The sequence below is a fragment of the Bombus flavifrons genome, chromosome 1 (assembly GCF_040668555.2).
Source record: "Bombus flavifrons isolate JBK064 chromosome 1, iyBomFlav1_principal, whole genome shotgun sequence".
In the NCBI taxonomy this organism is placed as follows: domain Eukaryota; kingdom Metazoa; phylum Arthropoda; class Insecta; order Hymenoptera; family Apidae; genus Bombus; species Bombus flavifrons.
The window spans coordinates 17,552,882-17,579,114 of NC_138442.1; the positions used below are offsets into that span (position 1 = coordinate 17,552,882).

The 26,233-nt window shown below is 32.2% G+C and overlaps 1 protein-coding gene across 1 annotated transcript in view; it reads left to right on the forward strand.

The window, feature by feature from the left end:
* The window catches only part of LOC138179986 (uncharacterized), a 121,990-nt gene extending 108,983 nt beyond the window's left edge, over window positions 1-13,007 (forward strand). The window contains exons 2-4 of the mRNA XM_069113340.1: window positions 1,878-2,070; window positions 4,055-4,199; window positions 10,091-13,007. Of these exons, the coding sequence (XP_068969441.1) occupies window positions 1,879-2,070; window positions 4,055-4,199; window positions 10,091-10,362 (609 nt within the window). The 5' untranslated portion in view covers window position 1,878 and the 3' untranslated portion in view covers window positions 10,363-13,007. The remainder of the gene's footprint in view (window positions 1-1,877; window positions 2,071-4,054; window positions 4,200-10,090) is intronic.
* The last annotated feature ends 13,226 nt before the right edge of the window (window positions 13,008-26,233 follow it).

The following is a 26,233-nucleotide window of genomic DNA, read 5'->3' on the forward strand; positions in this document are numbered from 1 at the left end:
TGAAAATATAAGTTGAAAATTGTGAGATATTTCTCGATAGCGAATTTCTCGATTATTTCTCGATAACGGATACCGTGAATGCAATGAAAACTGTTTAACATTCTATTTTCGCAACTCTAAACTTTTGAATATATCGAAAAGTTATAAACTCTAACATGATCGCAATAATCTACCCTTAAAAATGGGAAAATAAGAAGAAGCCCGAACAAACAGACAATGCAAGAAAAATCGCGGCGCGAACTCGTTTGTTTGCGATCTTTCGAAAGAATCAATGGACTCACGCGACGCATTCCGGTGCATAAAATAACCGCAAGATTCAGTGGAAAAGAAGAATCGATTTTTATATTTTGTTCCAAGTCAGATACGTATCATTGTACAGAATGGGCTCAGAATGGATTTGAGAGTCAAGACATGTCCAACGGTGTCCAACGGTGTCCAACGGTGTCCAACGTTGCAGTCCAGTATAGATCATCCAAAATTCTTTTCGCGGCTTTTGGTGACCCAAACTGGACTGGTGTATAGTTCTTAGCTTGGTATCGTTTTTCAAAGATTAATCAACTGATTAATTTTTAGAAAACGATGCCAATTACCAGGTCTCACCACGAGGAGGTTACTACGCACGAGACCCGCTCATGAGTCACGTCTGTACACGAGATGACCTCAAAATCCAGCGGAAAACCTAAGGATTGACCGTAACTCGAATATCTGTTTCGCCGTTCGAAACATTCACAAGGCAAGGCCCCAACGGAACGAGTGGGGTCCACCCCTACAGGGTCACTCGAACCGAATTACAGCTTAAATGTTGTATATTAATGGTTTAAACGTTATATTTAAATTCGTAATTAAGTTGTTAATAAGTAAACAAAGGTTTTTTGTCAATCTTCACGTTACGAAGGTTCAAACGAAAATGAGCTCGCGCGCGAGTTGGATGTTCCTTATATGCATGACGATCAACCTTTGACAAGGTTACGGATAATTGGTCGAAAGGTGACATTGCAAAATATTCTGATGTCATGAAAATTGATTTTTTCATTATAACACAATCAAATTTAATTACTTCGAAATTTTTATTGTAAATTGACCCCTCCACCAATTTGTTACAATAATCAGTCTTATAATTTTTATATTTTTTACTAGGTAAAACTAAATTTACACTTTTAAGGTACTATTTTTCCACTTAGAACTGTGTTAATCTATATTAAATGCCAGTTTATGAAAAGAATAGTTTTATTATAATAATAAAACGTAAAAGTGATTAGTGGTCAAGAATGATCATTTATCCCAAAGGGAAAAGAATTTATACGATAGTTTAGTTTTTAATAATTGCAGACTTTTTCGGATACTTTTACAAGATTTTAAATTATTATATTTTACAACAATTTATAAATGTTCTTAACTTAATTCTAAGCATATGCCATCGTTCATTAGTTAATTATTAAATATATAAATTTAATTTGTTTTCACACCTATAACTCTATTTTACTTTTTACAACTACAGTATAATATAAGCACATATCCTCGTTTTCTAAAAAGGTGTCTATCAGATTCTGTGTAGCGTGTTTTTTTGTGTCTATCTGATACTGATATCATTCCTGTAATATCAAATTTTTCAAATTATGTGGCGTTTAAAGACCTAAGACTTCATTATTATATAAATGCTATAGTAAATACATCGACGTATCAATACTTTTTCTAGCCATTGTCCATAATCTTATCGTGCAATTTTAACAATCTAGTTGAAATCATTGAAACGAACTTTTCTTAAAATTCATCTATGAATCAAAAAGATACAGTGGTAAATTTACGAAATTTCAAGAAAAGCTTACTTGCATCTATAATATTTTAATTATCACTAACGTTCGCCAACTGTTTTGCAGGATGATCGGTGCAATGCCTGCGGTGGCAGTTCGCCACGAACGTAAACGACAGGAAAAAAGATTAAAACGTCCTAGTCAGCTTTACCTAGGGGGCCAATGGATGCCACCGCCTCAAGGCTCACCTCCTACCCCCAGTCCTCATGGCCACAACAACCACCTGGAACCTTTACCCGAGTTGTATCTCTGTGGCAAGGTAATTTTTTTGCTTAACGTACAAACATATGAACATAGGTACGTACGTACATTACCGTGATGGATATCATCGCGCTAACGTGACTATTGATCTCAACTGACCATACGCTACGCATCGTGGGTACACTTTATTACAACACGAACGTTCGATTTCTGTGTTCTTGAATTATTCCACTGTGTAAAATTTATGTGTGGCTGTGTGCCTGTGTGCCATTTATAGATTTGCATATCTTCTTATAATACGTACTTCAACGACTTGGCATAACACTCGAATCACTGAAAGTCAAGAATCAAAGTGATCGATTCTATTTTCTGAAATTTTTATGTTGAAAGAAATTGCTTAGAAATCAAGGTGATCGACTCTGTAATATTTACGACCAATCAAATATTTCTGAATATATTTAAAGAAATGGAATCTAAAGAGAAATTTGTATGATTCATAAAATGTTATAAAACGAATTTTTCTCTAGATATTACACACGTATATTTTTATGCTTATAAATTTTCCATAAATGCCTGCAAATCGATAATTGGTATTTATTTTTTCGAAAATAAAAATACATTTAATCTCGATAGAACTGAACAGTTTACTCTCTGCGTGGATTGAGTAATGTTCTAAATAGATTTTGTGGTTTAGAAGAGTTCGATGTTTTGTTAGAACAGAATTACGGTTAACAGATTAGAAATTAAGCATCGAACAGCGAAAATTGTTTTGAGATTAATATTATAGTATGCATTGACAATATAAGTATGATTAAGAGATTAATTAAAAGAGTCCTTGATAGAGATTATATATAGATTTTGATAGACTTACCAGATGCACGACGTCAGTTACGTAATACAGTGGATTGAAAGCTCAAGAAACAACAGAGTTACTACTATCCATTAAAATCTTGCACAAAATTTACCGATTACGTTATACACCTAAATATTTACGACTAAAATATTGATATAATAAAGCCTTGTAATAGAAAAAATAACATATAATAATATAAAAAAATATAGAAATATAATACTTTGATATGTCGTTGAAATAATAATTATTGAAATTCTTGAAAATATTTAAGATTATTAAAGGATGTTGTTTTAATAGAATTAATTAAATGATTAGAAATAGAAGAATATTTTACACTTGTCACGAAACGTTGCATACTTCACTCATCCGTTTAATTTTCCAATTTTTACATTAGTTTAACAATTCCTCATGCTTATCTATATCAATTCATATTCGCATAGTCAAATACAAATGACCACAACTAAAATATTTAAAAAACACGAAACAAATACAAGAATTAAAATGTGAAATCATGATTGTGTTAGCAAAATGCATAATTAATTCGAAAATGTACATAGAGCTTACGACACACTTATTGCAAATGTACATTTAGCAAAACAATAATATGCAATATGATTAATGAATGGTCTTAGACATTGTTATAATGAATAATTGATTGTTCAAATACTTCGGTAATGTCCACGAATCGTACGTTTGCAGTAAACAATCGTAAAAAAGAAACAACTGCTACATGCATTTTCAGACTCGTTTTTGCTAACGTAGTTCTCAAATAGTTTGTACTATACGTTATATGTACGTAACATGTTCATAAACAATTTCTATATACGTTCAAATACTTTCGCAAGCCACTGTACAAGGGGTAATGTATTTTAAAAACTGAATATATGTTATAACGTGTTTTGTATATTAATATATTATGCGTAAGAAGTTTCTGTAAGTGTTCAAATGCTTTCGTGATCCGCTGTATGAGCTGTAGCATATCTTAAAATATAAAAGAAATAACGTATAGAGCATTTTAATTGTGAAAAGCAACACGGATCATCAGAATTATCCTATAACAGAGAATCATTCGAGAGAAACACTTGCAGGATGATGAATAATTTATACCTTGCACGTGGAATCACCACCAGATGATTCCTATGACAGTTAAACGTGGCAAATGATTTAACAAGGACATTGTCGTTTACAGATATCGGGGCTACACGCGGTGGTGGTGTGCCTGTTGTTAGGCGCAGTGGTGCTAGTCGTTGGTCTAGTCCAACTTGCCCCGGGTGCGACGACCACCGACCATAGACTCGCTTTACTCGTAGCGGGCAGTATTCTGCTTCTCCTAGGTGAGCCATTTTTTCTCAGCCCATGAAAGCGTACCAAAGAAACTGAATTTCTGCCAGAAGGATCCGGTGTGCTCGTGACGAATGTTCACCAGAGAATAATATACGAGAATAATGGGTCAAGGAAATACATTCATCTCAACTACAATGCATATGTAAAGAGAAGAATGAATTCCCAAGCATGTTGTAACTTCAGTTGTAATCTTGTATAGTTAAAATGATTTTATGGAGTCATAAGGAATTTAAGTATATTCCAGCGAAATTAATTACATCTGAATTTGGCATTTCTTTTCAAGCCTTCTGAAAGCGAAATTTTTTAAGCTGTGGAAACAAAGAATTTATTATTGATAATAGAAACAAGCTTTTTCTGATATTTTTATAAAGGAGATGCAAGATCACTAATTGACCCAAGACTCATTAACATCAATTATATTTGTCGGTTAGTTGGTTAATAACGATTTACTACGATGACACACCGAGTGTGAAAGAGACAAGTATAACAATACGGAGAATTTCAAATTTGTGTAATTTTCGTTTATTTTTAGTATAGGTACACGTAAAGGAATAATATGTTTTAGAGAAGAATTTTGGAAAACGAAATAAATTATTTTTATATAGTAGCGCTAATAGAAAGCAAAGCAAAATTATACACAAATCGCTGGTTTCATAGATCTAATACGTTAATTTCAAGTATTAACTGTTGTTATATGTGTATTTTATAACGATTTAATTTCATTGTACAAACAGACTTATAGTATTTTCAAAATAAAATATCATATCGTAAAATATAATTCCATTGAGTAATTAGGCCACATTTTTCTGCAGTTGAATACTCTCAAATAGGATCTATACTCTATCATGTAAGTTGATTTCAAGTAATTAGGCTACATATCTGTGGTAGAATGACGACGTTTTCAGCACATAACATTTCGACTCATTATACTGCATAGTTAATTTCATCGAGTAATACATTAATAACGAGCGTAGGGATAATATTTTCAACAGAATATTTAATTATATATTTAATTACGTATTCTCAACAGGATATGTAATTCCATCGACTAATTGGATTACATCTACAGTTAAAATGTGACATTTTAAAAAGAACACATCACGGTAACATGATTTCATCAAATAATTCGAATGTACATGGTTTTTGACAAAAATGTAATATCTGTAGCAAAATATTGATTTAAGATTTTACCATTCACTTATTACGAATTTATTATATAATACTACAGCTTGTAATTAAAATATTAATGAATATTCGTAAGGTGGTAAATCAAGGAAATATGTTTCGTGATTATTTCCTTATTTGAATATCTTTCATATTGGACACACCTAATTGAAAAATGCTAATTTAATAAAATGAAATGAAAAGGAAATGATACGAAGAAAAACAATTTTTAATGCTTTCTCCTTTTAAATTTTGCAAATTCGTACCCTGCATCTCGTTGTACAGCTCGTTCTATTGCAGCTCTGAATTCTGTAACTTTTGAACTTTAGAACCACCAAGTTTATGCTTGGAAACTTGCGAACTGAATAGACTCAATCATACTAAATACTAACACGCCTTTGCAAAATTTCAAGCGTTTGTTAACCAGTATTTATGTTCGTTGCAAATGCTTAAATAACGATTCAAACTTGTATAATATACTAAACAGTTACAGTTACAGTATACCAAACACTGTTCTCAAATCTCACATAGGAAAATAAGGAACGAATGAAGTTATTTAAAATATCGTGATATTTTGTCTTTTTCATTTTATTGTTTCTGAGGTGAATAGATCGTGATAGCTGCTGAAGAATCATTCGAGTATGGTTAACAATATATTTATTAACAAGCAGCTGTTTGCGTTTCGCGATTATAAGTTAGACTTCTAGGCGATGCGTTACGATAGTGATTCAAATTCGGATGATGATTGCTCAACTATCGACTTTCGGCTAACGACTATGGACTATCGACTGCTGACTGGAGACTATCTACTTACAACTCGAGACTCGGCTGTCGGCTGCAGAGGAAAACTATGATGGGGCGTGTCTAAGGATACGAGATCATCGAATTCGTCGAAGAAAATCTTCGTTAGGAAAGTGAGGAAAATAGAAGTTGCTGTTAATTGGTTGATCTGTAGGTCGGCGGTTGAGGAAAGATGCTAATCGCTCTCGACAGAAAGTTGCTAATGTTATAACGTTAATATTGCTAAGTTGTACTAAGTATCGTACCTGAGAAAAAACATATTTCTCGTATGTTTCTATGATAGGAAATCCTAAGGTTTATACCGGGTCCTTAAGCTAGATAGAAAATGTGCTATAGAAATATTTCGACGTCTGGCAATCATCTTGTCCGAAGGATAGGGTCTTCGTGTAGCGGTCCACGGGACAGAAACCGTTAGAAAGTTTACTGCCGAGTGTCGCTACATTTCTTCTAACCATTTCATATCAATAGATATAGTATACCGATTAATAGAAGAATAAAAATAAGATGTTCTAAAATTATGTCCCTCTATTTAACGCTCGTACTTGAAACAGATCCAACTTTTATTAAAAGTTCTATTAATATTTTACTTTCAGAAAAAGTTTCCAACGATATTAAACGTTTATCATGATCGTCTTCTGAGATTATATTATTAAATCTCCTACACAAAAATGTAGGAAAGGCGAAATGCTTCTGATGAAATATTCTTTTATTTATTGAAATTTTAATAAAATATTCCGAATGCTTCGTTACTGAAATAATGGAATTCGCGTATAAACTCGTTTTATTTATTCTATAGTTAGCAATGAGATATTATACAAGACAATATCGAGGTAATAAGAAGCAGTTTGGAAAGAACTTTCCCTTCTTCAGAGATTTTATGACAAAATCATATTACTGTGAGCTATCCATTCAGAGTAGTCAAGTTAATGTCGTTTAACATCGTGGTCGGAATAGAAGTGATAGCTGTTCTTTGACTTAGCTAAAAGGAATACCTTCAAGGATGCAAATATCCTCCGTATAAAACGTTAAATACATTTATCGAATTTATACAGTCTTGCAACGGAAATGTTTAACGAAGTTCTTTAAACAAAAAATTAATTTTATTATAAATACGCTGCAAATGTTTACAAAAACATCTGAGATTTAAATATGCTTGCATATATGTAAAAATTGCGTGAGTTTTACAGACGAAATAGAATAATTTCATTAAAATTTCCTCAAAAAGTATAATTCACAACAAAACAATAAATAACAAAAAAAACAATAATAATAATTAGCTGCATTTTCTCTGAATAAGATCCAAAATTGTTTTGTATCCTTTTGCACTTTTATTCGCTCCAAAAATTTTTACAAAATTAATTCGTGAACATTTTCAACAGCTTATTAAAAGTACTTACCATATTTAGGTCGACTCAAACTTTTTTCAACAAACATTTTCAGTTTTCCATAGGGTTGATCATCCTTTTCCCAACTGTTTTTAACGAGCTATTAGAAATCCATGTACGAATAAGTGAATAGGAAATTCTGGTAGAACAAAGTCACTTTGAAAGAAATTATTCCCCTGTTTACTTCTCTACTTACTTTTAATTACATTCTCCTTAAATGAAACATTGAGAGCGAAAGTGGACTATGCCACGTTTTTTCTGAATTGTGAGTTTATTAATTTATTCCAGTAAGCTATATTAATCGTAGAAAAGTGGGAAAATTTATTTTTTCCAAATCAAACCCAAATAATATAGCGAAATCAATTGTTGCGCTGAATATTTTGTACTTGTCTATCTATTTTTAAAAAGTATTTATAAAAGTAAAATTAAAATAAAAAAATTTTTTAAAGCAAAAGAATTAAAAGAAGAAATTAAAATGTCGAATGTTATTACGAAAAAGAAGTATATAATTACATAGCGAACATTATTCGATATTCTTGTACTCGAATGTTTCTTGTCACATACGTTTAAGTGCAGATCGATTGAATGCAATAAATGCTCCATAGCATTTGCATGAACGATAAAGTTGACCGATGAAATTCACATGCATCAATATTATCAACACGAAGCCATGCTCGTAAACTTAGCAACAGATAAAACAGTTGCTTCGGAATTAAATTGTCAAAGTAGGCTGCATAGAGTATTAATTACACAGTATAAACGCGAAATATATTGACGTGTAGTCCAAAATTTATAGTACAAATTTTGATCGAATTTTCGTTACACTAAACTAATTACATTCCAGCCTATGAAAATTACCGCAACATAAACCAGTAAAGCTCATTTTCATCGTCAAAGTTCCGTTAAATTAACAAATCTAAATTTTATGTATATTATTGAAAATATGTATATCAGATCAACATGTATAATCAAATAACGCATTTTAAAAATGAAATGGTTTATATTTGAAAATTTTATTGGGAAGATTGTTATAGATATTTGAAATATAGAATATATAAGTTTATAAGGATATAAGAAAAGTAATTTAAATTTATAATTTAAATTTAACTTGGACATTATTTTCTCGATTCACTTAAATACCAAAGAAGTTTCTTTACGTGTATCACACGTGCAACGTGTTCACAGTGGACGATCTCAGTATTTGTCAGGCGCTCAGTAACTTGTATTCTTTCGTATAAATATAAAATGTATTGAAATAACAAATAAAATCTCTGATTAACAAATACAACTTTTAAATGAAATCTCTATAAAATGAACAAATAAAATAGTTAAATTGATATTTTATCACCGTTATTTATGTAACGAGTATGTCATATTCTAATTCTTTCGAATTTTGTAATTTTTTGAATTAAATATTCATCGTTCACATTGTAAATTCAGTAATACTTGTCCCTAAGAAGCTATTTATATTAACAATAACATAAGATATGGAGTAAAACAGAAACTAAGAATATTATTTAGTATCAACTTTTATGATTAATATCACGAGCAACAGAAAATATAAGAAATAAATATCCACCGTATAAAATAATTATATCACTATTATCACCATTACATCAATATCATTCGTGCTTATAAAAGTTTAACGCTACAACTATCAGAATAGTCGAACTGACCAATCCATAATTTTTTATAAAGATCGTATATATATATCGCGGTAGATTTTCAGAAATTGTTAATGATCATTCGTAAAGTAAATAGATGAAGACTTATCAGCTTATTTGTGTTTTCTTCATACTCCTGCTATTTTAATGTCCGTAATTCGTTGTAAAATGTTACACTTTAGTATAGAATTAGTCTAGTTCTAGTCCGATACTTTTAGTGCTGATATTTCTAACAAAAAATAATGATAAAACTTATTACTCTTTTTATCAAATCCTAAAGTTTCCTTTAAAGATTTGTTTATGAAAATTGTACAGTGTAATTACCAAATTACGAATCGATCCACGTTCATCAAGAAGAGTTTCGTTCTGGTTGATATTTGTAACGATTCCCCTTTTAAATTCCAAAATTAAACACCTACATGTCTCGAAGGTCGTAGTGAGTTACAAGCGAGTAGCTAACTTACAATTAGTTTAATAATCCTCAACGTTAAACAGTGAAACGCTCCAATAAAATACCATCATATCGATAACTCGATGATCTCCAGGCATTATCCTCGCGTTATGTATAGCTTTCCTTTAACTGCATTTTGAGTCGCTTGGTACAAAGTTTACATTTTAATCGCCAGTAGTTCTAACGTTAAACAGTCAAACTACCTCATAAAATATCATTGTAATAAATGTCCAATGATCATCCTTTAGATCCTAATGATCACTATGTACCCTTCCGTATTCCTCTCGTTCTTGATCCATTTCGTACAAGTTTCATACTTTAGTGACAAAAAAAAAAAAATAGGAAAATACTAGTGTTAAATGGTAAAACGATCGCGTAAAGTATGGTAATGACTAACAAAACTCAATGTTTTTTAGGTATCATACTAGCCGGTGTTAGATGCTACGTGTTGCACTGTGTGCCATTACCAAGCGAGTCGCCCGTAGCAACTCCACTTCCGCCTCCAGCTAACGATCAAGCTGGACTTCCACGAGGCACGCTGGACCTGCTGGTGGGCCATCAGAATCAACCAGAAACTGACGCGTTGATGCACACCGATCACCATCATGAACACCATTCCCATCATCATCACCACGGCAACCATAAGAAGAAGCGTAGCTCCCAAGGCTCTCACTCCGACGAAGCCTAATGATCGACGTCAGAGAAACCGGCTAATTAATTGGATCCGGTTAGTCGATGATGAAAGTACATCCGTTGATAGAGAGAAACTCCTCAGGCGTTCCAGACTTAAATTAGAAAGGGAAAGGAGAAAAGAGTGGCGAAGATAAGGAGAGGGAGAATGAGGAGAGAAATTGGAAAACGTATAAATCGAAGCTTTTGAAAGGAAAGTAAAACGGAGAATAACCGTTGAAGACAGTCTATACATCGTGTACATTATACTCGATTCTTTTATCTTTTGTAACTTTCTATATATATATAATTATATATATATAATTATATAATATAAATATATATATATATATTATCGACATGTAATGCGTAACGTGTACTCAGCTTGAATCGTCGCTGAAGAAAGTGCACTTTTCTATCCTGTATGCTGGGTGTTCGAGCTTTATCCGATCCACGATATCACTTCATTGGCCGTTGATATTTTACCTTTACGTAAACGAAATACAAACTGTTTGGAATGTTATGCTATGTTTCGTAGCGAACCATTCTTTCGGTTACTTCTGAATGCAAACTGCGAAACATTGAAGAATTCCACGTAGAGATAAGGGAATAGGACGGAGTAACTTTGTTATCGCACTTTCTCTGGTCAAAGTCAGTCGACACAAATCCTTGAGATATTGCGAACGAGTCTTTGTCTTTTTACGTGTACTTGAAGCCAGGAACATTTTGCTTAAAATTGCTATTTTGTTCATTCGAGCTCGAAATCGAAGAAAGAAGAACACTATGAATATCGATGTAAGATTCTTCTATATTACTTTATGGTTTACGTACGTTTCAGGAGGTTCTATTTCACTTTGTTGCGACAATCAAGTTGTTTCTTATCTTTTTTCAATCTGTTTCTTATTAGTTAGTTATTACTTATTAAATTTATGGAAGATAAGAATCGTTGTACGTTAAAACGTTCTGGTTTTAATCTTGCGCTAAAACGCGTGCTAAAATTCTACGAGTCTATTTATTGAAACGAGAGCGAGATTGACATACAGAAATTCGAAAATCGTAGAGCAACTAAAATTTTGTGGAGATATTTCTCTAAGTTGTTGTTATTACACAGTGGAAGATGCTTAACATCGTCTAAGTGGATTTAACGTGAACATAAGTGGATTTGGAACCTTCTTCAGGTTTCTGACAAGTAATCAACAGTTATGGTTCTTCTACGACGGCAGGAATAAATTGAAATACAGAGCGAACAGGAAAAAAGAAATTGCCAAACCGAACACCCTGCATTCAATCAAAAACAGTTCGTTATTACTATGAAAGACTAATTCCTTCTTCTCGAAAACCAAAGAAAGCTCTGTACAAAAAAAGAAAAAAAATAATAACAAACGTGTATACATAGAATAGATGCATTATATATATATATACATATATTTCTCATGCGACTAAATCGGAACGTTCTACGCACGAGCATAATGAGACAGAGGATAACAACTATGAATTATTGAAGACGCGCAAAGAAGAAGGAGAATCTCGAGAAATATTGGAATATCGTTAAAAGAGGAAGGACATTTCGTTCAAAGAAGAAAGAGGAAACGGGTAAAATTTGAATGAAAGAAATCTAATGAATTTAACAAATCATCCGAGTAATGCTCTTAAATCTGATAGGAAATATTAGGAAAAGTTGTTAAGTATAATTTTTACGTGCCAATCTAAAAGTGACAACTTCTATGTAGATGATTCAGTTGCATTTGTAGCAGCACGAAATGATTGTATCGTACCGTCTCGAGTATTCTCTTTTTGTAACGCTATGTTCCTCGGTAGCTTGGCATATGTGTTAATTATTATACATAACGCGCGCATGTGTGTGTGTGCAAATGAAAATTCTAGGATAAGTATCGATATTAAAAGGTGTTTTAGAAATCTAAAAGAATTGGCCTAGCGTCGGTAGTTTTACGGATATTTAGATATTTTACTGGCAGACATTTTTTGGATTTTAAAGATCATCGCCTTGAATTTTCATTGAATTTCAATTGTTTAAGGTATCTGTATTATTTGACAAACATATCTAGTCTGTTGGATCTGTGCGTAATGTACTAAATGGCCCATAATATCTTGCACGAATTATTAATATCATACACTTGAATATTTTAAAGTCTTGATAAATTATTATTGCACCCTAGGGAAAGCTAATAATTTACGGCGAAATATCAGTTGTTATCGGACAAATGAAATTCATTCGTATGGTACAAGTAAAATTTGCCTGTTAAGAAGTCTATTCCAGAAAATTACTTATTACTATGTTAGATATTTGTTGTTTCAAACCAAGAAAATTTTTGTATGACATCTTACGCTGTTGTGATATATGGACCATTCTGTATATGGCAGAACTAGGGCACCTGTTTATTAAGAAATGCTTTTATTCTACCACACCATAATTCATCTGAAACTTATGGCGCATTTTATAGGGAAAGAAGTAAAGGAAGTGAAATTTGAAAGGGATTCTGGCCAAAAAGAATTCTATTTGAGCTTATCTCGGTAATCATTCAACATTTTCTACTTTCCGATGTTGAATAATTTTGATACCACGAAGTCGAAGGAACTTCAGAGAAGAATTTATTATACAAATTAAATTATTAAAAGTAAAAGCAGTACACACGAAGTACGTAAGAGCTTCCAATAAAAATTTGAAAACGTCTTTTCTTCCCAAATATGATACGCTTGATTATTTTAAGAAATTATTGAAAAATGTACAAAACATATATTTCGAGAACCTTAGATTTCTTCATGTTTACTTATTAATTTACAAACTAACTGCTTGTAAATAAACTTGATTATTTTCTAATAACAATTTTCTTCTAATAAATACAAAGATATTCGTTTCTAACAAATGAAGTTCCTTCGAACGCACACGGTCATTCGTGATATCATTCACGATTTCAACTATGGGAATACAGTTTAAAGTTCACGATATGATTCTACCTCTGTCTTGAATTTCGTCTTTCGTGAGAAACTTCTGTCTCGACCAATCGCGTATGTGGTAGGTAGGCCTATTAAAACATACTGTGGTCGTTCCGTGAACAACAAAAATTTAAAGAATAAAGTGGTACTTAGAATGTTCGTAGCACGTTGGTATTTCATAGAAACTGTTAGATTGATTTTTATATGTATATCGTTACCTTTATCGATAAATTTCTGTCACGACCAATTAGACGTTTACAATAACTATTCTACATTCAGAGAAATTCGATCGTATGATTTCTATATTTCGATACACGACAGAAGTATAATTACGTGATATAAGGTAACGTGTATTGATACGATAATTGAGCGATTGAACATTTGATTTCCTCGGTGAACTTCACCTCAAAAGAACATTTTTCATTATTTCACACCTTAAACAGGTGTTCGGATAATGTGTCAGGAATAGACTGCGGATATTTATGCATTTATGGAAAATTTAAAGTGCACAAGTATACAAAATATATATATCTACTATCCGAAGATCTAATGTTTGAACGGTTACATTATCTGAATTGGTCAGAAAGTTTTTGACTATTTCAAACAATATAAAAATTTCTCTTCAGTTTCGGTACAGGCGTTGAAGGAATGATAAAATTTGTAGAACGTTGAATTTACGAGATTTTGATCTTATAGAAGAAGTTATTAAATCTTAAAGAAGTTATCTCGAAGAAGTTATTAAACAGAAAACGGGTACGGTGAGACTATCGCTATAATTGTATAATACAGTAATTTCAGTTTAACCAGACTCAATGTCGGTTCTAACTGATAAAAATGTTGTCAGTGACGTTTCTAAACCCGACGCTGAGAATTCTTTTTCAGCATGAGGAATATAACGAGAATGGAAACGAAGGTGTTAAAAGTATTTATATATTTATGACATTAAGACAAAGACTTACTGTTACATAATTTGAAGTAGAAACAGAATTCAATACAACTTTGTTGAACGTGTTAAAAACTTTATAGATACGATTTAGAAAGCAGACAAGACACGGTATTCGTAGATAAATAAAAGATATCACATTTGTTGTGAACTAAAATAGTACAAGTGTGACAAACTTTACAATGCGAGAAAAGGTACTTCTAAATATTAAAACATATTAGTATACATACTCATAAGAGAAACGAATGACAACAATCTTTAAACGAGTACTTATTTACGCAAAAATTCGATTTTATCTCGTTTTTAGAAACATACGCTTGTACGACTTTCCCATTAAGTCCTTCGTTTGTGTTCATCAAATTTACATGAACATATAAATTTTCATAAATATCCACAGTTTAATCGTGAAACAATCGAATAAAACTGGAAATCGCGTGCCTGTTCATAGACGAAAAGTGGCAACACATTGGTAAAAGAAGAAAAATAGAGCTAGAAATTGCAACCTTTTTAGACACGACGTGTATGTTAACGATTCATCCGCGTCATTCTCGAAGAGCCTTGTACGTGAACTGGCGTTGCGTACCGATTCGAGAACAAAAGAGGGATATAAAAAGGAAGGAACGACACGGGGATGAAGAAACGATGACAAAAATTACGGAACGTCGCTATGAGCTATTTACAACACCTTGTCGATAAATGTAACTCAGCACCTGCACCCGACTTCGATGTTATTTTTTCGAGGGAAAATTTTCTGTGCGGGAGAGGAAATCGTAGCGAGTAATTTTTCCGATGATCTTACGACGCAACGTAAAACATGCGATCTAGATGTGTCTTTCGAGTAACAAATATTTAAATTATCTATTTACACTGCAATATTTATACTTAAAAACCGTTATAAATTCTTCTGTGCCCGTGTGTCGAGAAGACTTTTTCGTAGGAATTCACTTTTTACGAATATTCTATACGAAGAAAAAATGGATAGAAGCGAACCATAGCGATCTTTTAAAGTCGACTTACGCAGAAGCTTCAACTTTTTAGAATTCTGTTGATTATAGCGTTGTATTTTAAACAGCTATCTAGATTCACACCTATGAAACACGATGAAAACTGCGAACAGATATAAATAACGTTGACTATAACGATTTTTATTGTCATCTCCGTTTATAATTCTGTATATTGATTTCAAGTGCAGCGCAATGTACTCCACTTGATACAACCCTCTATATGTATATATTTACAATGTTTAACTTGTCACGAAGCGGTATGCTTTATTTCAAATGGAGAGACATTTTATCAAATTTTAATTATACCATCCAAGACGATGTAAAAATTGGAAAAAAAAGAACGTTAAGAAATTGTTCCTCTAGATATTACAATATCGTACTATATCTAATTTTTCGTATACTCTCGTAGACAGCCGGTTTACTTGTTAATTGATGACACAGTCTTATATAATAAAATCTCTTCTCGAGGCACAGGCGTGCACGTTCGACTACCGTTCGGGTCCACTTAAAGTTATTACAAAAACGTTACACCGATATATGTATATGAGAACAGTTGTAAGTTATTTTACAAAGCGTTGGGCACTAGGTGAACGAGGAAGAAATTCCACAAGTATAATCTCCAAGTTTCAGTTCTCACTCACCTAGTGCTAGTGATATATAATAATATAGTATAATATAAAATATAACATAATATAACATAACATAACATAACAATATAATATAATATAATATAACGTAATATAACACAAAATAATATAATATATTATAACATAATGCATATACATAAAGAAAACAAAAAAGTATATATACATACTCTTAATATAATAATAGCGGTACACGCACGAATCATCTCTGAAGTAACTAAGGTATCTGTACGTAACTGTAAGCCGCTGAGCTTAAGTACAGCGACATACGAGCATGTATAACAAGCTCGACAACCTTCCGTTTAATGCGATCTGTGTAAATAGTTTCGTAAACTAATTTAAGCTCGCTGATAGACACACCGTACAACTGGGATTTTTCTATGCGCGCGCGCTATCTTTCAACTTTTTTACTGTGTTTTGCGCTCTTTTTAAGGTTTGATAATGCTCTGTCGAATCGTCGTTCGCGAATCGAGAGGCGAAGATATCGTTAAAACGCGTCTTTTTCACATTGTTTGTCGACGATTCTTCCAGTGAATCATCGTGTATGGGGTATTTCGCTTAATTTCTATACTTAAGATGATTCAAATTGCTATTAACGACGGCGTGAGAAAATAATCATAATGATAGTTGGTTCTATACGAAGAAGATTGTACAAGGATACATTATATATATTGTATAATATACAGGAATACATTTTCGCCTTCGTTAATTTGATCAAATAAGAGAATATATTTTGACGAAGGAAATACTGAGTTTAATTAGAAAATGAAATTATATGATTTTGCGAATGGATCAAGCGATCAAGTGATTAATTTTACAAGCTGAAAGTACAAGAAAGTAACAATGTTAGAAGTATTTGTCTTTTGAGAAATTGAACGTTACCACGTGCTCGAAGAATGAAACTAATAAATTTACAGAAATCCAGCCGATATATTTTTACTTAAAATAAAGAAAGAAAGTAGCAACTGAAGCAGAAATGATCCTTGCAAAATTACAATCATAAAATAAAATAACTCGTGTCAAAAGTATGTTTTTTGCATCGTAAGTAACAAACAAATTAACGCGTTCAATGCGACGCACAAAAGCGAAATGGGTGCCTGGTGGCGGAAATCGATTTTTCTATAACACGTGTCCATCTATCCAGACGTCTTCATCCGCAAGGTGGTGGGAAGTTCCGACGACACGCACGTTCATGTCTTCCGCATTGAATGTGTTACATGAAATACCCTATATACGAATCCATTGCATTTGAATCGATCCTCGATCCCTACGATCGATCATGTACGAATTACGCTTACTTGCAGTTCGTTGCTTTCCTGCGCTGATTCTTGAATTTCGCCAATTAGTTACACAAACAAAGGGCAATTTTGATATTTTCAGTCGACAGTTGCGACAATTGCTGTCACTACGCCAAACTATTTTATAATCGTGAACATTGAACATTTTTAAGGTTTCTAAACGATATTACGCTTACGATTGATTGATTGCTTTGCTGTGATGCTTTGTGGAAGCTTGTTTGTTCCTCACACAGAATGTTTCATCGCTAGAAGGTTTCTGCCTTCTACGAAACGTTTCTATTTTTTATTATGTATATTATTATTGTGCGTCCAAAATTAATTAATCGTTCGTGATCATGTTCCTTAATCCGAGTGCAAATAATGTAACGTGATCGTTTTTGAATACGCTAGATGTTAGACGAGAATTCTGTGCTTTTAATTTTACGTTCTTTGTACATAAATCGCGATCTTGAAAATTAAGATATTTCCCACGACCGAAGTGCGCTTTGTTTTTTGACCACTTTGATTCACTGATTCTTCGGTTATTCGTCTGTTGGTTATTGGTTATTCGTCTAACATTGGTTCTAAATCTTAAATCTCTTTTAAAGCATTTCTAATATTACTTACATACTATACGTATTACCGCAGGAAACAAAAGAAATCCTTTGAACAACTTTTTCAGCATTTTTATTCAGTTACAACGCAGAAACGATACAGTTAAACATGCGTATTATTGAATTATATCGTAATCAGAATACATTATTTTAAAAAATCGTATATCGATGCTGTAGATAAGCCGAAAGATGATGCTATAGAAATATCAATTAAAAGCACAGAATTTTTGTTACGTGTAAGAGTTGACACTTCATAAGAGAAAATAATATAGAAGAAAAATGATTATGTGCAATTAAAGGATTTACGTCTTGTTATCTATACAGCCTTGCGTGGTTAATTGATTTTGGACAAAAAATGTCGTCGATTTTTAACCCTTAACGACAGATGCTCGTATTTTTGCTATTACCACAAACTTGTTTTCTCGCAGATTAATGATTTTATTTTTAAAATCACCATGTTTGAAAGCTTTGAATAATTATATATATATATATTTATTTATAAAAATCTTTTACAATTAAAGTATATAAATACTTGCAAGTATTTAAATAAATACAGCTTCTAAAATTCTCCACCAATTTGTGATAATGAAATAGACACTCAGATTCTCCTCGAGCATACGTTTGTAATTTAAGGGTTAATCATCTGCTGTATCTTACTAACAAAGATTAATATCGTTATGCTCTGCGAATTCATTCATTTCGAATCTCTGCTATATTAAGTGATATCTAACACCACGATACTTATACAAAAGCTATTATAATATTTCGTTACTGTTACGTAACATTTTCATCCTTTGTGTTTTCGTTTTAGTTATATTAATAGCGCCGTTGGTCCGAGCTAGAAGCTAAGAAGCTACGTTTAATTTACAGGTTATCGTAATCTCTAGGAATAACTGCGTTAACGTTCTTTCAGATAGTACGAAAAAAAGAATAAGAAAAAAAAAACAAAAAAAAAAAAGATGGATTTAGCGTAACACATTGCGACAAATATAACTGAGCCTATATACGGAATATCTTGGACACTGTTGAGCAACTTCCAACAGACTATAATTAAGCAAACGTGAAAGCAATAAGAATATCGTGTCGTAACATTTCTAACTGTGACTATCATCGGCTATCTTGATTTTTTAGTTTTCGAAACGTTAAATACAGTGAAACCCTCGTATTATAAAACTGTACATAGCAACGAGCGCAATATATGCACATACGATTGAAATTAATTTATTAATCAGTCGCAGTCGTGCATAAAATAATCGATAACGAGACAAATCAAGCGAAATATATAAATAATAATTATACGAGCCTCTCACAAGCCAAACTAATGAAACAATTCTACTTTTTCACAATTTCATAATTTTATTACATACGTATACGATTAATATTCAATCGTCAAGAGATAAATAAATGTCAGTCATGTTCTCGAAGGTATAAATTTGCATAAAAAGTAACAATCCTAATGATAACGATGAAACCAATGCGACATAACGTTATTAATAATGTATTGTTAAAATAATCATCTGCTTTGGATGATCCTCCAATACTATTCGGTGTTTCGCAATGGGTTTCTCTAATATTATGAATCCTTGATGATGGAATTTAGGAATTTTCTACCTAATATCATGAGATCTTGGTGAAACGCGAATACGGGAATTTTACTGTATTTGCGTGCAGAAGAAGAAATGCTTTTTCTTTCGTAACGAATCGTCCAAGATACTCCAAGATCTTTATCATTGTACTCTAGTTGCCCTAAAAAGTCGACGACAGTAGGAAATCGGGAGTAAAACACGTTCGCCATGCAAAACGTTCAGAAAACTCCATTTCTCGTGAGATTATGTGATCTTCTAGCTTGTAAAAAAAAGTCTGTTATATTTTATGTATATACACATTCGCCTCGGGTCTCTGTCGGGTGATCATTCTCCGTGTCTTTTAAGAAAATGCGATGGACAAAATGGCACACTCAACGAACTCGTGAGAGGTCTGGCTACGATTGCACGCGAATTTTGTTTAACTTCGTTCATTAAAACGGGACTTCAATAATGAAAAAGTACGAGTCCCCTCGAAGATCGATGCTTAAACGAATCACGACCAATTGCAAGTTGAAAATCTTTCAGCTGAGAGAGTGTGAGAGAGAGAAAAAGAATGAGAGAAAGAGATAGATAAACGACGAGAGGTGAACTTTTCAAATTTACCTGAGATATACACATATACATATATCTATATATGTATGTATAATTTATTATCGCTAGGAAGTATCCAAACGCTTTAATTAATCTGTAATAACGATTCATGACTGCTGTTGCATAATATAATAGTAATACGATTAATGACGGATTACTGGCTAAAAGCGATATTTATATCTTTTATTATATTTATTTTCCTACGCAGTCAGACAATTTTGATTATTCGTTTAAAAAATTTACCATTAACGTATTGAAATTATTCGTCGACATACGCCCCGGTTTTAATTACCATTGCTCGAATTAATCACGATAGTCTTTCTATGTGTATATATTTCATCTATATTCAATATATATTTTGCAAAGTAAAAGCTTTTTAATGATTACAAAAAATCTAAAAATACAGAACTCTCTATATAACGAAACTGTTCCATAACGCATGACAAGTTCTTGTTCGCATATTAATTTTATCTTAATCTTAATCTTGCAATTAAATTACATCCTGACGAAAGCAAACAAGTGTTCAGGATACTTCTTAGCGATGTTAACATATGCATATGTGTAATGTATATACATTAATATGCACATATATGAATATGTTAATATATATGCAAAGATATACATATAAATATGTGTGTATATATACATATATATATATATACAAGAATAATATATATATATATACGCTACTTCTTCGGTATAATATTTATTGTACGTTTACACACAAAGCCATACGCACGTATCGCATGAAAGTTAGGTTCGTGCAGGTTACGATTATCGTGGAACCTTCTTATCGCACATTCGGCTCGATAATTACCTGGTAACATAACGGGACTTCGCATGCATGAACGACATGATCATTTTTCTTGTCGCATCCGAGCTCGTCGTAACTTCGTGCGTGAAGTTTCGTGACAGTACTCAGAAGCCGCTAGGGCCTTTGATTCCTTTCCGATTGTACGATCATGCACGAAATAACGTGGACATAACGAGGCTGTAACGATGTTACGATAGCTATCGACTATAATTCCAAAATCTCTGGATAAGATTATTTTAAAGATGGTACATCGACAATTGACTTTTTAAACAATTTTTCACACTTCCCTGAAATCGATGTTTCTCGTTTCTTGTTTTCTAAGTAGAAGCAAAAAGTAAAGTTTTCCCAACTAAAATGAGAATTAATTGAATTACTTGATACTTTATTAACAACAAAGAGAATGAAAATATTTTATTAATATAACGAAGGTAATTCGAAATTGTCACAAATCAAGAAGATGCTACAAGCATCGATTTCGGAAAACTTTTTAACTTTTCTTCGTCTTTGTGCTTTTACTTGATTCTGTAAAGAAGACGAAGAAATAAGAAAGAGGAGAACGATAGTTCGTATTATCGAATAGTTTAGATGAACAATGAATGTTCACATACAAACACGAGGAATTGAGAAAATTTTATAAATAAAGCTAAGAGATTAACTCACAGCGACAATATTAATATTGAAACAGATTTTTCCACAGAAGTCTAGACTTCAGGTTGATCTAAAAATATTCCAATATCGTTCACGTTATTTCGCGCGATCCTTAGTTCGAAAGCAAGTGTCAGTGGGAACTGTTTATTTCAAAGATGCGGGCGTTGATAAATCAAAAGGACTGTACGGTTTTATGCAGATCATTACAGATTGTCATTCATTCGATAGTTTCGTTGAAAGCTCTAGCCAGGGAGGCGAGCGTTTGTCTCCTAAGGTACGTGATAATGATTTTTGGAAAGACTGAATTATTTCTTAACTTTATGAGAACGTGAACACGGAATTACGACGAAACTTGAGGTTTGCACGGAAATGTGTCGCAATTATTACGCATGGAGGGCCTCAAGTACTGTAACCTTGTATGTGATTCTACAGTAAAGAAAAAAAATCGTAAATAACAGAAAAAAAAGAACTCTACTGCTATTGTAACTTTCAGAGTTTAATAAAACGTTTTCACTAACAGAGGGGAAATTCCAATTACGACAACCTATCTGTGAAATAAAATACTCTGAAAAATTATCCTTTCGCAGTTATACCGTTTCCGCAAATCGACTTTTCCACCAATTACATTTTTGCCGATAATAGGTCATTTTAATTTCAAGGGAAAATCTTCCCTGTACTTTTGCTATTACATTCGTTGTTTCAATTAAAAGTATCTCTCAATTTCAGCGATATAAATAATAAATAACAATAATACGGAAAACGAATTTTATGTTTATAATAATAATTATCTACATTTATCGTTTTACTAAATCAAATTGATCGTGAACGATTGTTGCCAATATATACGCTGAATCGTTTAATTTGCAAGTGTGCGGGTACACGTGTGCCGGGATTGAAATGGGTCGAAAGAAGTTCTCGGCGGGATCGGGCTGATCTCGGTATACCCATATCACCGAGGCTTTTGAAAGTTTTGGGATCCCGAAACTCGATTCGGGTGTTGGCAATATAAACAGAACGAACGAGCGATCTAATTTCATGTCAGCTCGACAAAAGTCAAACGAGATTGACCAGAGACACGAGAGCCATATTAAAAGAATATAAGAAGACACACGAATAAATATCATATCTATCTCAAGTAAACTCTTAAAATTTTAACTGAAAATAAATATTGTCGTAGGTTTTTCAATGTAAAGGTTTCGTATTAAATCCATGCAACGTTCGAACGACCGTTTATATTTTTCATTTGAGTGAAATTAAGCAAAGAAAAAAATAAATCGTTGGAAAAGTTCAAATTCGTTTTCAGGGATGAGAAAGGAAGGGGAACGATACGATTAGAACCGCGTTGTTCTTCTAATGAGGAAAAGCACGGATTCTTGTTCATACCTGGTTGCATGTGCATAGCCGTCCGAACTCTGTCCGCCAACGCATTTCCATGTCTGTGTCAGCGGACAAGACAGAAAATCTATAGACCTGCAATGCAAATTACTGTAATAAAATCTTCTGGAAGCGAATTGGAAGGGCACAGCCAACAGAACGCGAATACCGTCGAGTTAAATATTAAATGGTCGCAATTACACGAGATACTAATGACGGAGTGAAACTTTTGTATTTTAAAAATACAAAAATGAAAAGTTTCAAATCATAGATAATTTAGTTTTAATGGGATGTCTCTTTTGATAACTGTAGAGTACCAAAAAATGTAAGTTACGGTCCTCGGTTAATTCTCAGTTACAGTTACAATTGAATTCCATTTACGTGAACTTCGTCGCAGGACAATATATAACAAAGTTATATAATTGGAGTTTGCCAGTTCTCCTCGTTATCTATCATTTTTCCTTCACATAATAGAAGCTCACGTTTAGATAAGTGAATCAGCAAAAGTTGAGTTAATCGAGCATTAAATCGATATTTCGTTCGAATAAGTGAGAGTCCTGCTGTATATTCAACCTGTTACTAATGTTGAAATTAATCAGAAATTAATGCCCTAGGTATCGATAGTAATTTCTCTTGTCTGTATTTGAATGAATTTTTTAAAATGTATCTTCTTGATATGTAAGAGATATACATGTCTTTATTCGTTATAATTATTTATAGTAGTAGGAAGTAATGAAATAATTAATTCTTTTCTGCTTAGAATGTGTAAGAAATATTTTTTAAACAAACAAAATTAAACAACACGTATTTTCTATATTAATATCACAAAATTCTACTGAAACTAAAGTACAAACTAAAAAGAAGGTATCTGTTTAAAGGTAGGAGTATATTTTTGTATAAAAGGCCAGTAACCTTTGATTCTACTAGACGCATAGTGTCAGCAAAAGCAATAATGCGATTGAAACAGCGTTACTATTTTCTTTCGTCCTATTTCCTTTGCAAGACTAGTTCACAAAAATAAAACCACATAAAAGTTATCTTCTTTCAAACGAATCCGATATCTTCGTCTCGGTGAGCCGGAAATTGAAACGTAGCTGAAGACCAAAGCAAATGAGATACGATTTATTGTGAGGTACTGTGCTAACAGTAACAATCATTGTCTATGGTTCTCGTATTTCAAAACATCATACATATTGACATCGTTAAAATTGAACAAACAGGCAGGTCACGATCATAAAATCTGAGATTTTTATTCTTGCGATCGACTTTCGCCAAATTCTTCGACTATTTTAAATAATAACGTATGTTTTAAATAATTCTAGTAAACAAAAGTTGAGCACGCAGCACGACAAAATTTATATTACGAAAAGTGACCTATACCTTGACATATCGTCGAATAAAAATTAATTTCATAAAAGCAGCTTTTGTTACGAGATCCAAAACCTGATGATTTAATCAAATATAGTTCTTCTACGATATAACTACGGATAGATTTATAAGAATTTTACAATATAATAAATATTTTGTTTAAAAAGATTGAGATGTATACAACAGGAATTTAAGAGAAATTCCTGTACTCCTTTCTCGTCGTCAAAGAAGATAAATACGGACAAACATTTTTCTTATGAATTCTTTTATCCAACCTTACCACGCGTATCGCTGCAAATGACGTTGAGAGTTAAAAATAAATTTTTTGACGTAAAGATGTGATTTAACGCGACCAACGATCTAATCATGTGAGTTACATTACAAGTTCTCGTATTTCAAAATATCATCATATTGACAGCGCAGAAATTGAAGGAGCAAGTGTGTTGCGGTCATAAAATCTGCAATTTTTATTTTGATTATATTTTTCCACAAGACTTAGAAGGATCGAAACAAATTGGAAAGGTCAAAATTAATATTTGACGCCATAATGCAATATAACATGATCAACTAGTAAATCGTGCGATTTACAGTACGAATTACATCCGCATTACATAATCTACGACACCCACGGGCAAGTAACACCCACTATATGAACACCGATATTATAGTTTGGATGTCGTGAGATCAGTCAGAGTTATAATACTTATGACATCCGATACATGGGAGTTAACGTCGACAACTTTGATCGAAAATAGATCAGGCGAGTTAATATTAACTTTACAATTTCCGTATTGTCAGATAAAATTTAATTTATAGTCGGCTGATTAATCAGGCAGGAATATCTCCAGGATTGTATCTGCTGGGAACGTAGGTTTCAATGTACATTTCAATTGACATAAGATGGATGGAACGAGTAGGTTGATTTTATTTTTTCTTCTTCTTCTTTTTTTGATCTTGAAAGTAACATTAGTGAAACATCTTCCGATTAATTATTCAGAATTAACCAATACCACAGTGGTCATCCCCCCGATACACACATACATATTGCAACAGTGAAGATTCCACCTACGTAGTATTACATAGGATTATATGAGTTTAATTTTTTACCATAGCAATAAAAATACTCTGTTTTCTGGGAAATGAGTTTCAATATAATTTTATGCGAATATTTATAAGGCACGAAGTAACGGAATAAAAAATAAATATATATTTACATGTTTTCAAAAATTTGTTCGAGCTTTTAATTAAAAAATGAATTTGTTGATGAAAAATGAATTAGAAAATGGATTTGTTTAATTTGTTTGGAAAAGTAACATATATCGTATTGAAAAAATGTTTGATTGATAGAAAATAGAACAGCAGAAATTATATAAAATATCATCAAGTACTTTTATTCAAATTAGACTTTTATTATCTTATTATTCAATAAAGTATGTTCCGGTTATACATATACCTTAAAAGCTACTTACTAAACCTTCTCAGTGTTAATAGTCTTATTATTACTTACTCATATAAATGCAATGCTATGCAGTTAAAGTTCGAAGAACGATTTACATGTAATTATAACTCCGGTAAAACTTTGACATTATTCACTTTTTTACTACATTATCAGTGCATTAAATACGTTGCTCTAGCACGATGTATATTTACGTTAAAAATATTTTATATCAAAATTAGATTTGTTAATTTCTTTCTACATCAAACTCGTAAAAGCGTATTTTCCTTAACGACAGGGTTTCAATAATTGAATCTCTATTATTACGTTATAAAATTTCTTGTTTGTCTCGGTACCCAACACCACAATCTACAGATGTCATCTTCATTCAGTTTAAGCAATTAAACGCTACCTCATTTACTATTTCGAGTCAATTGTACTTTAATGTAACTTCATTGTAAAATTTCCATATTACTATAAATCTATTATAGTATATTATATATTATCATATAAATATAAATCTATTAGTCTACAAGAAATATTTATACACCAGTATATTTGTTAAAAGAATATGTTTACTTGAATGCAATATCAAGATTCATACTTCACTTCACTTTGCATATAAAATGCGTCATAT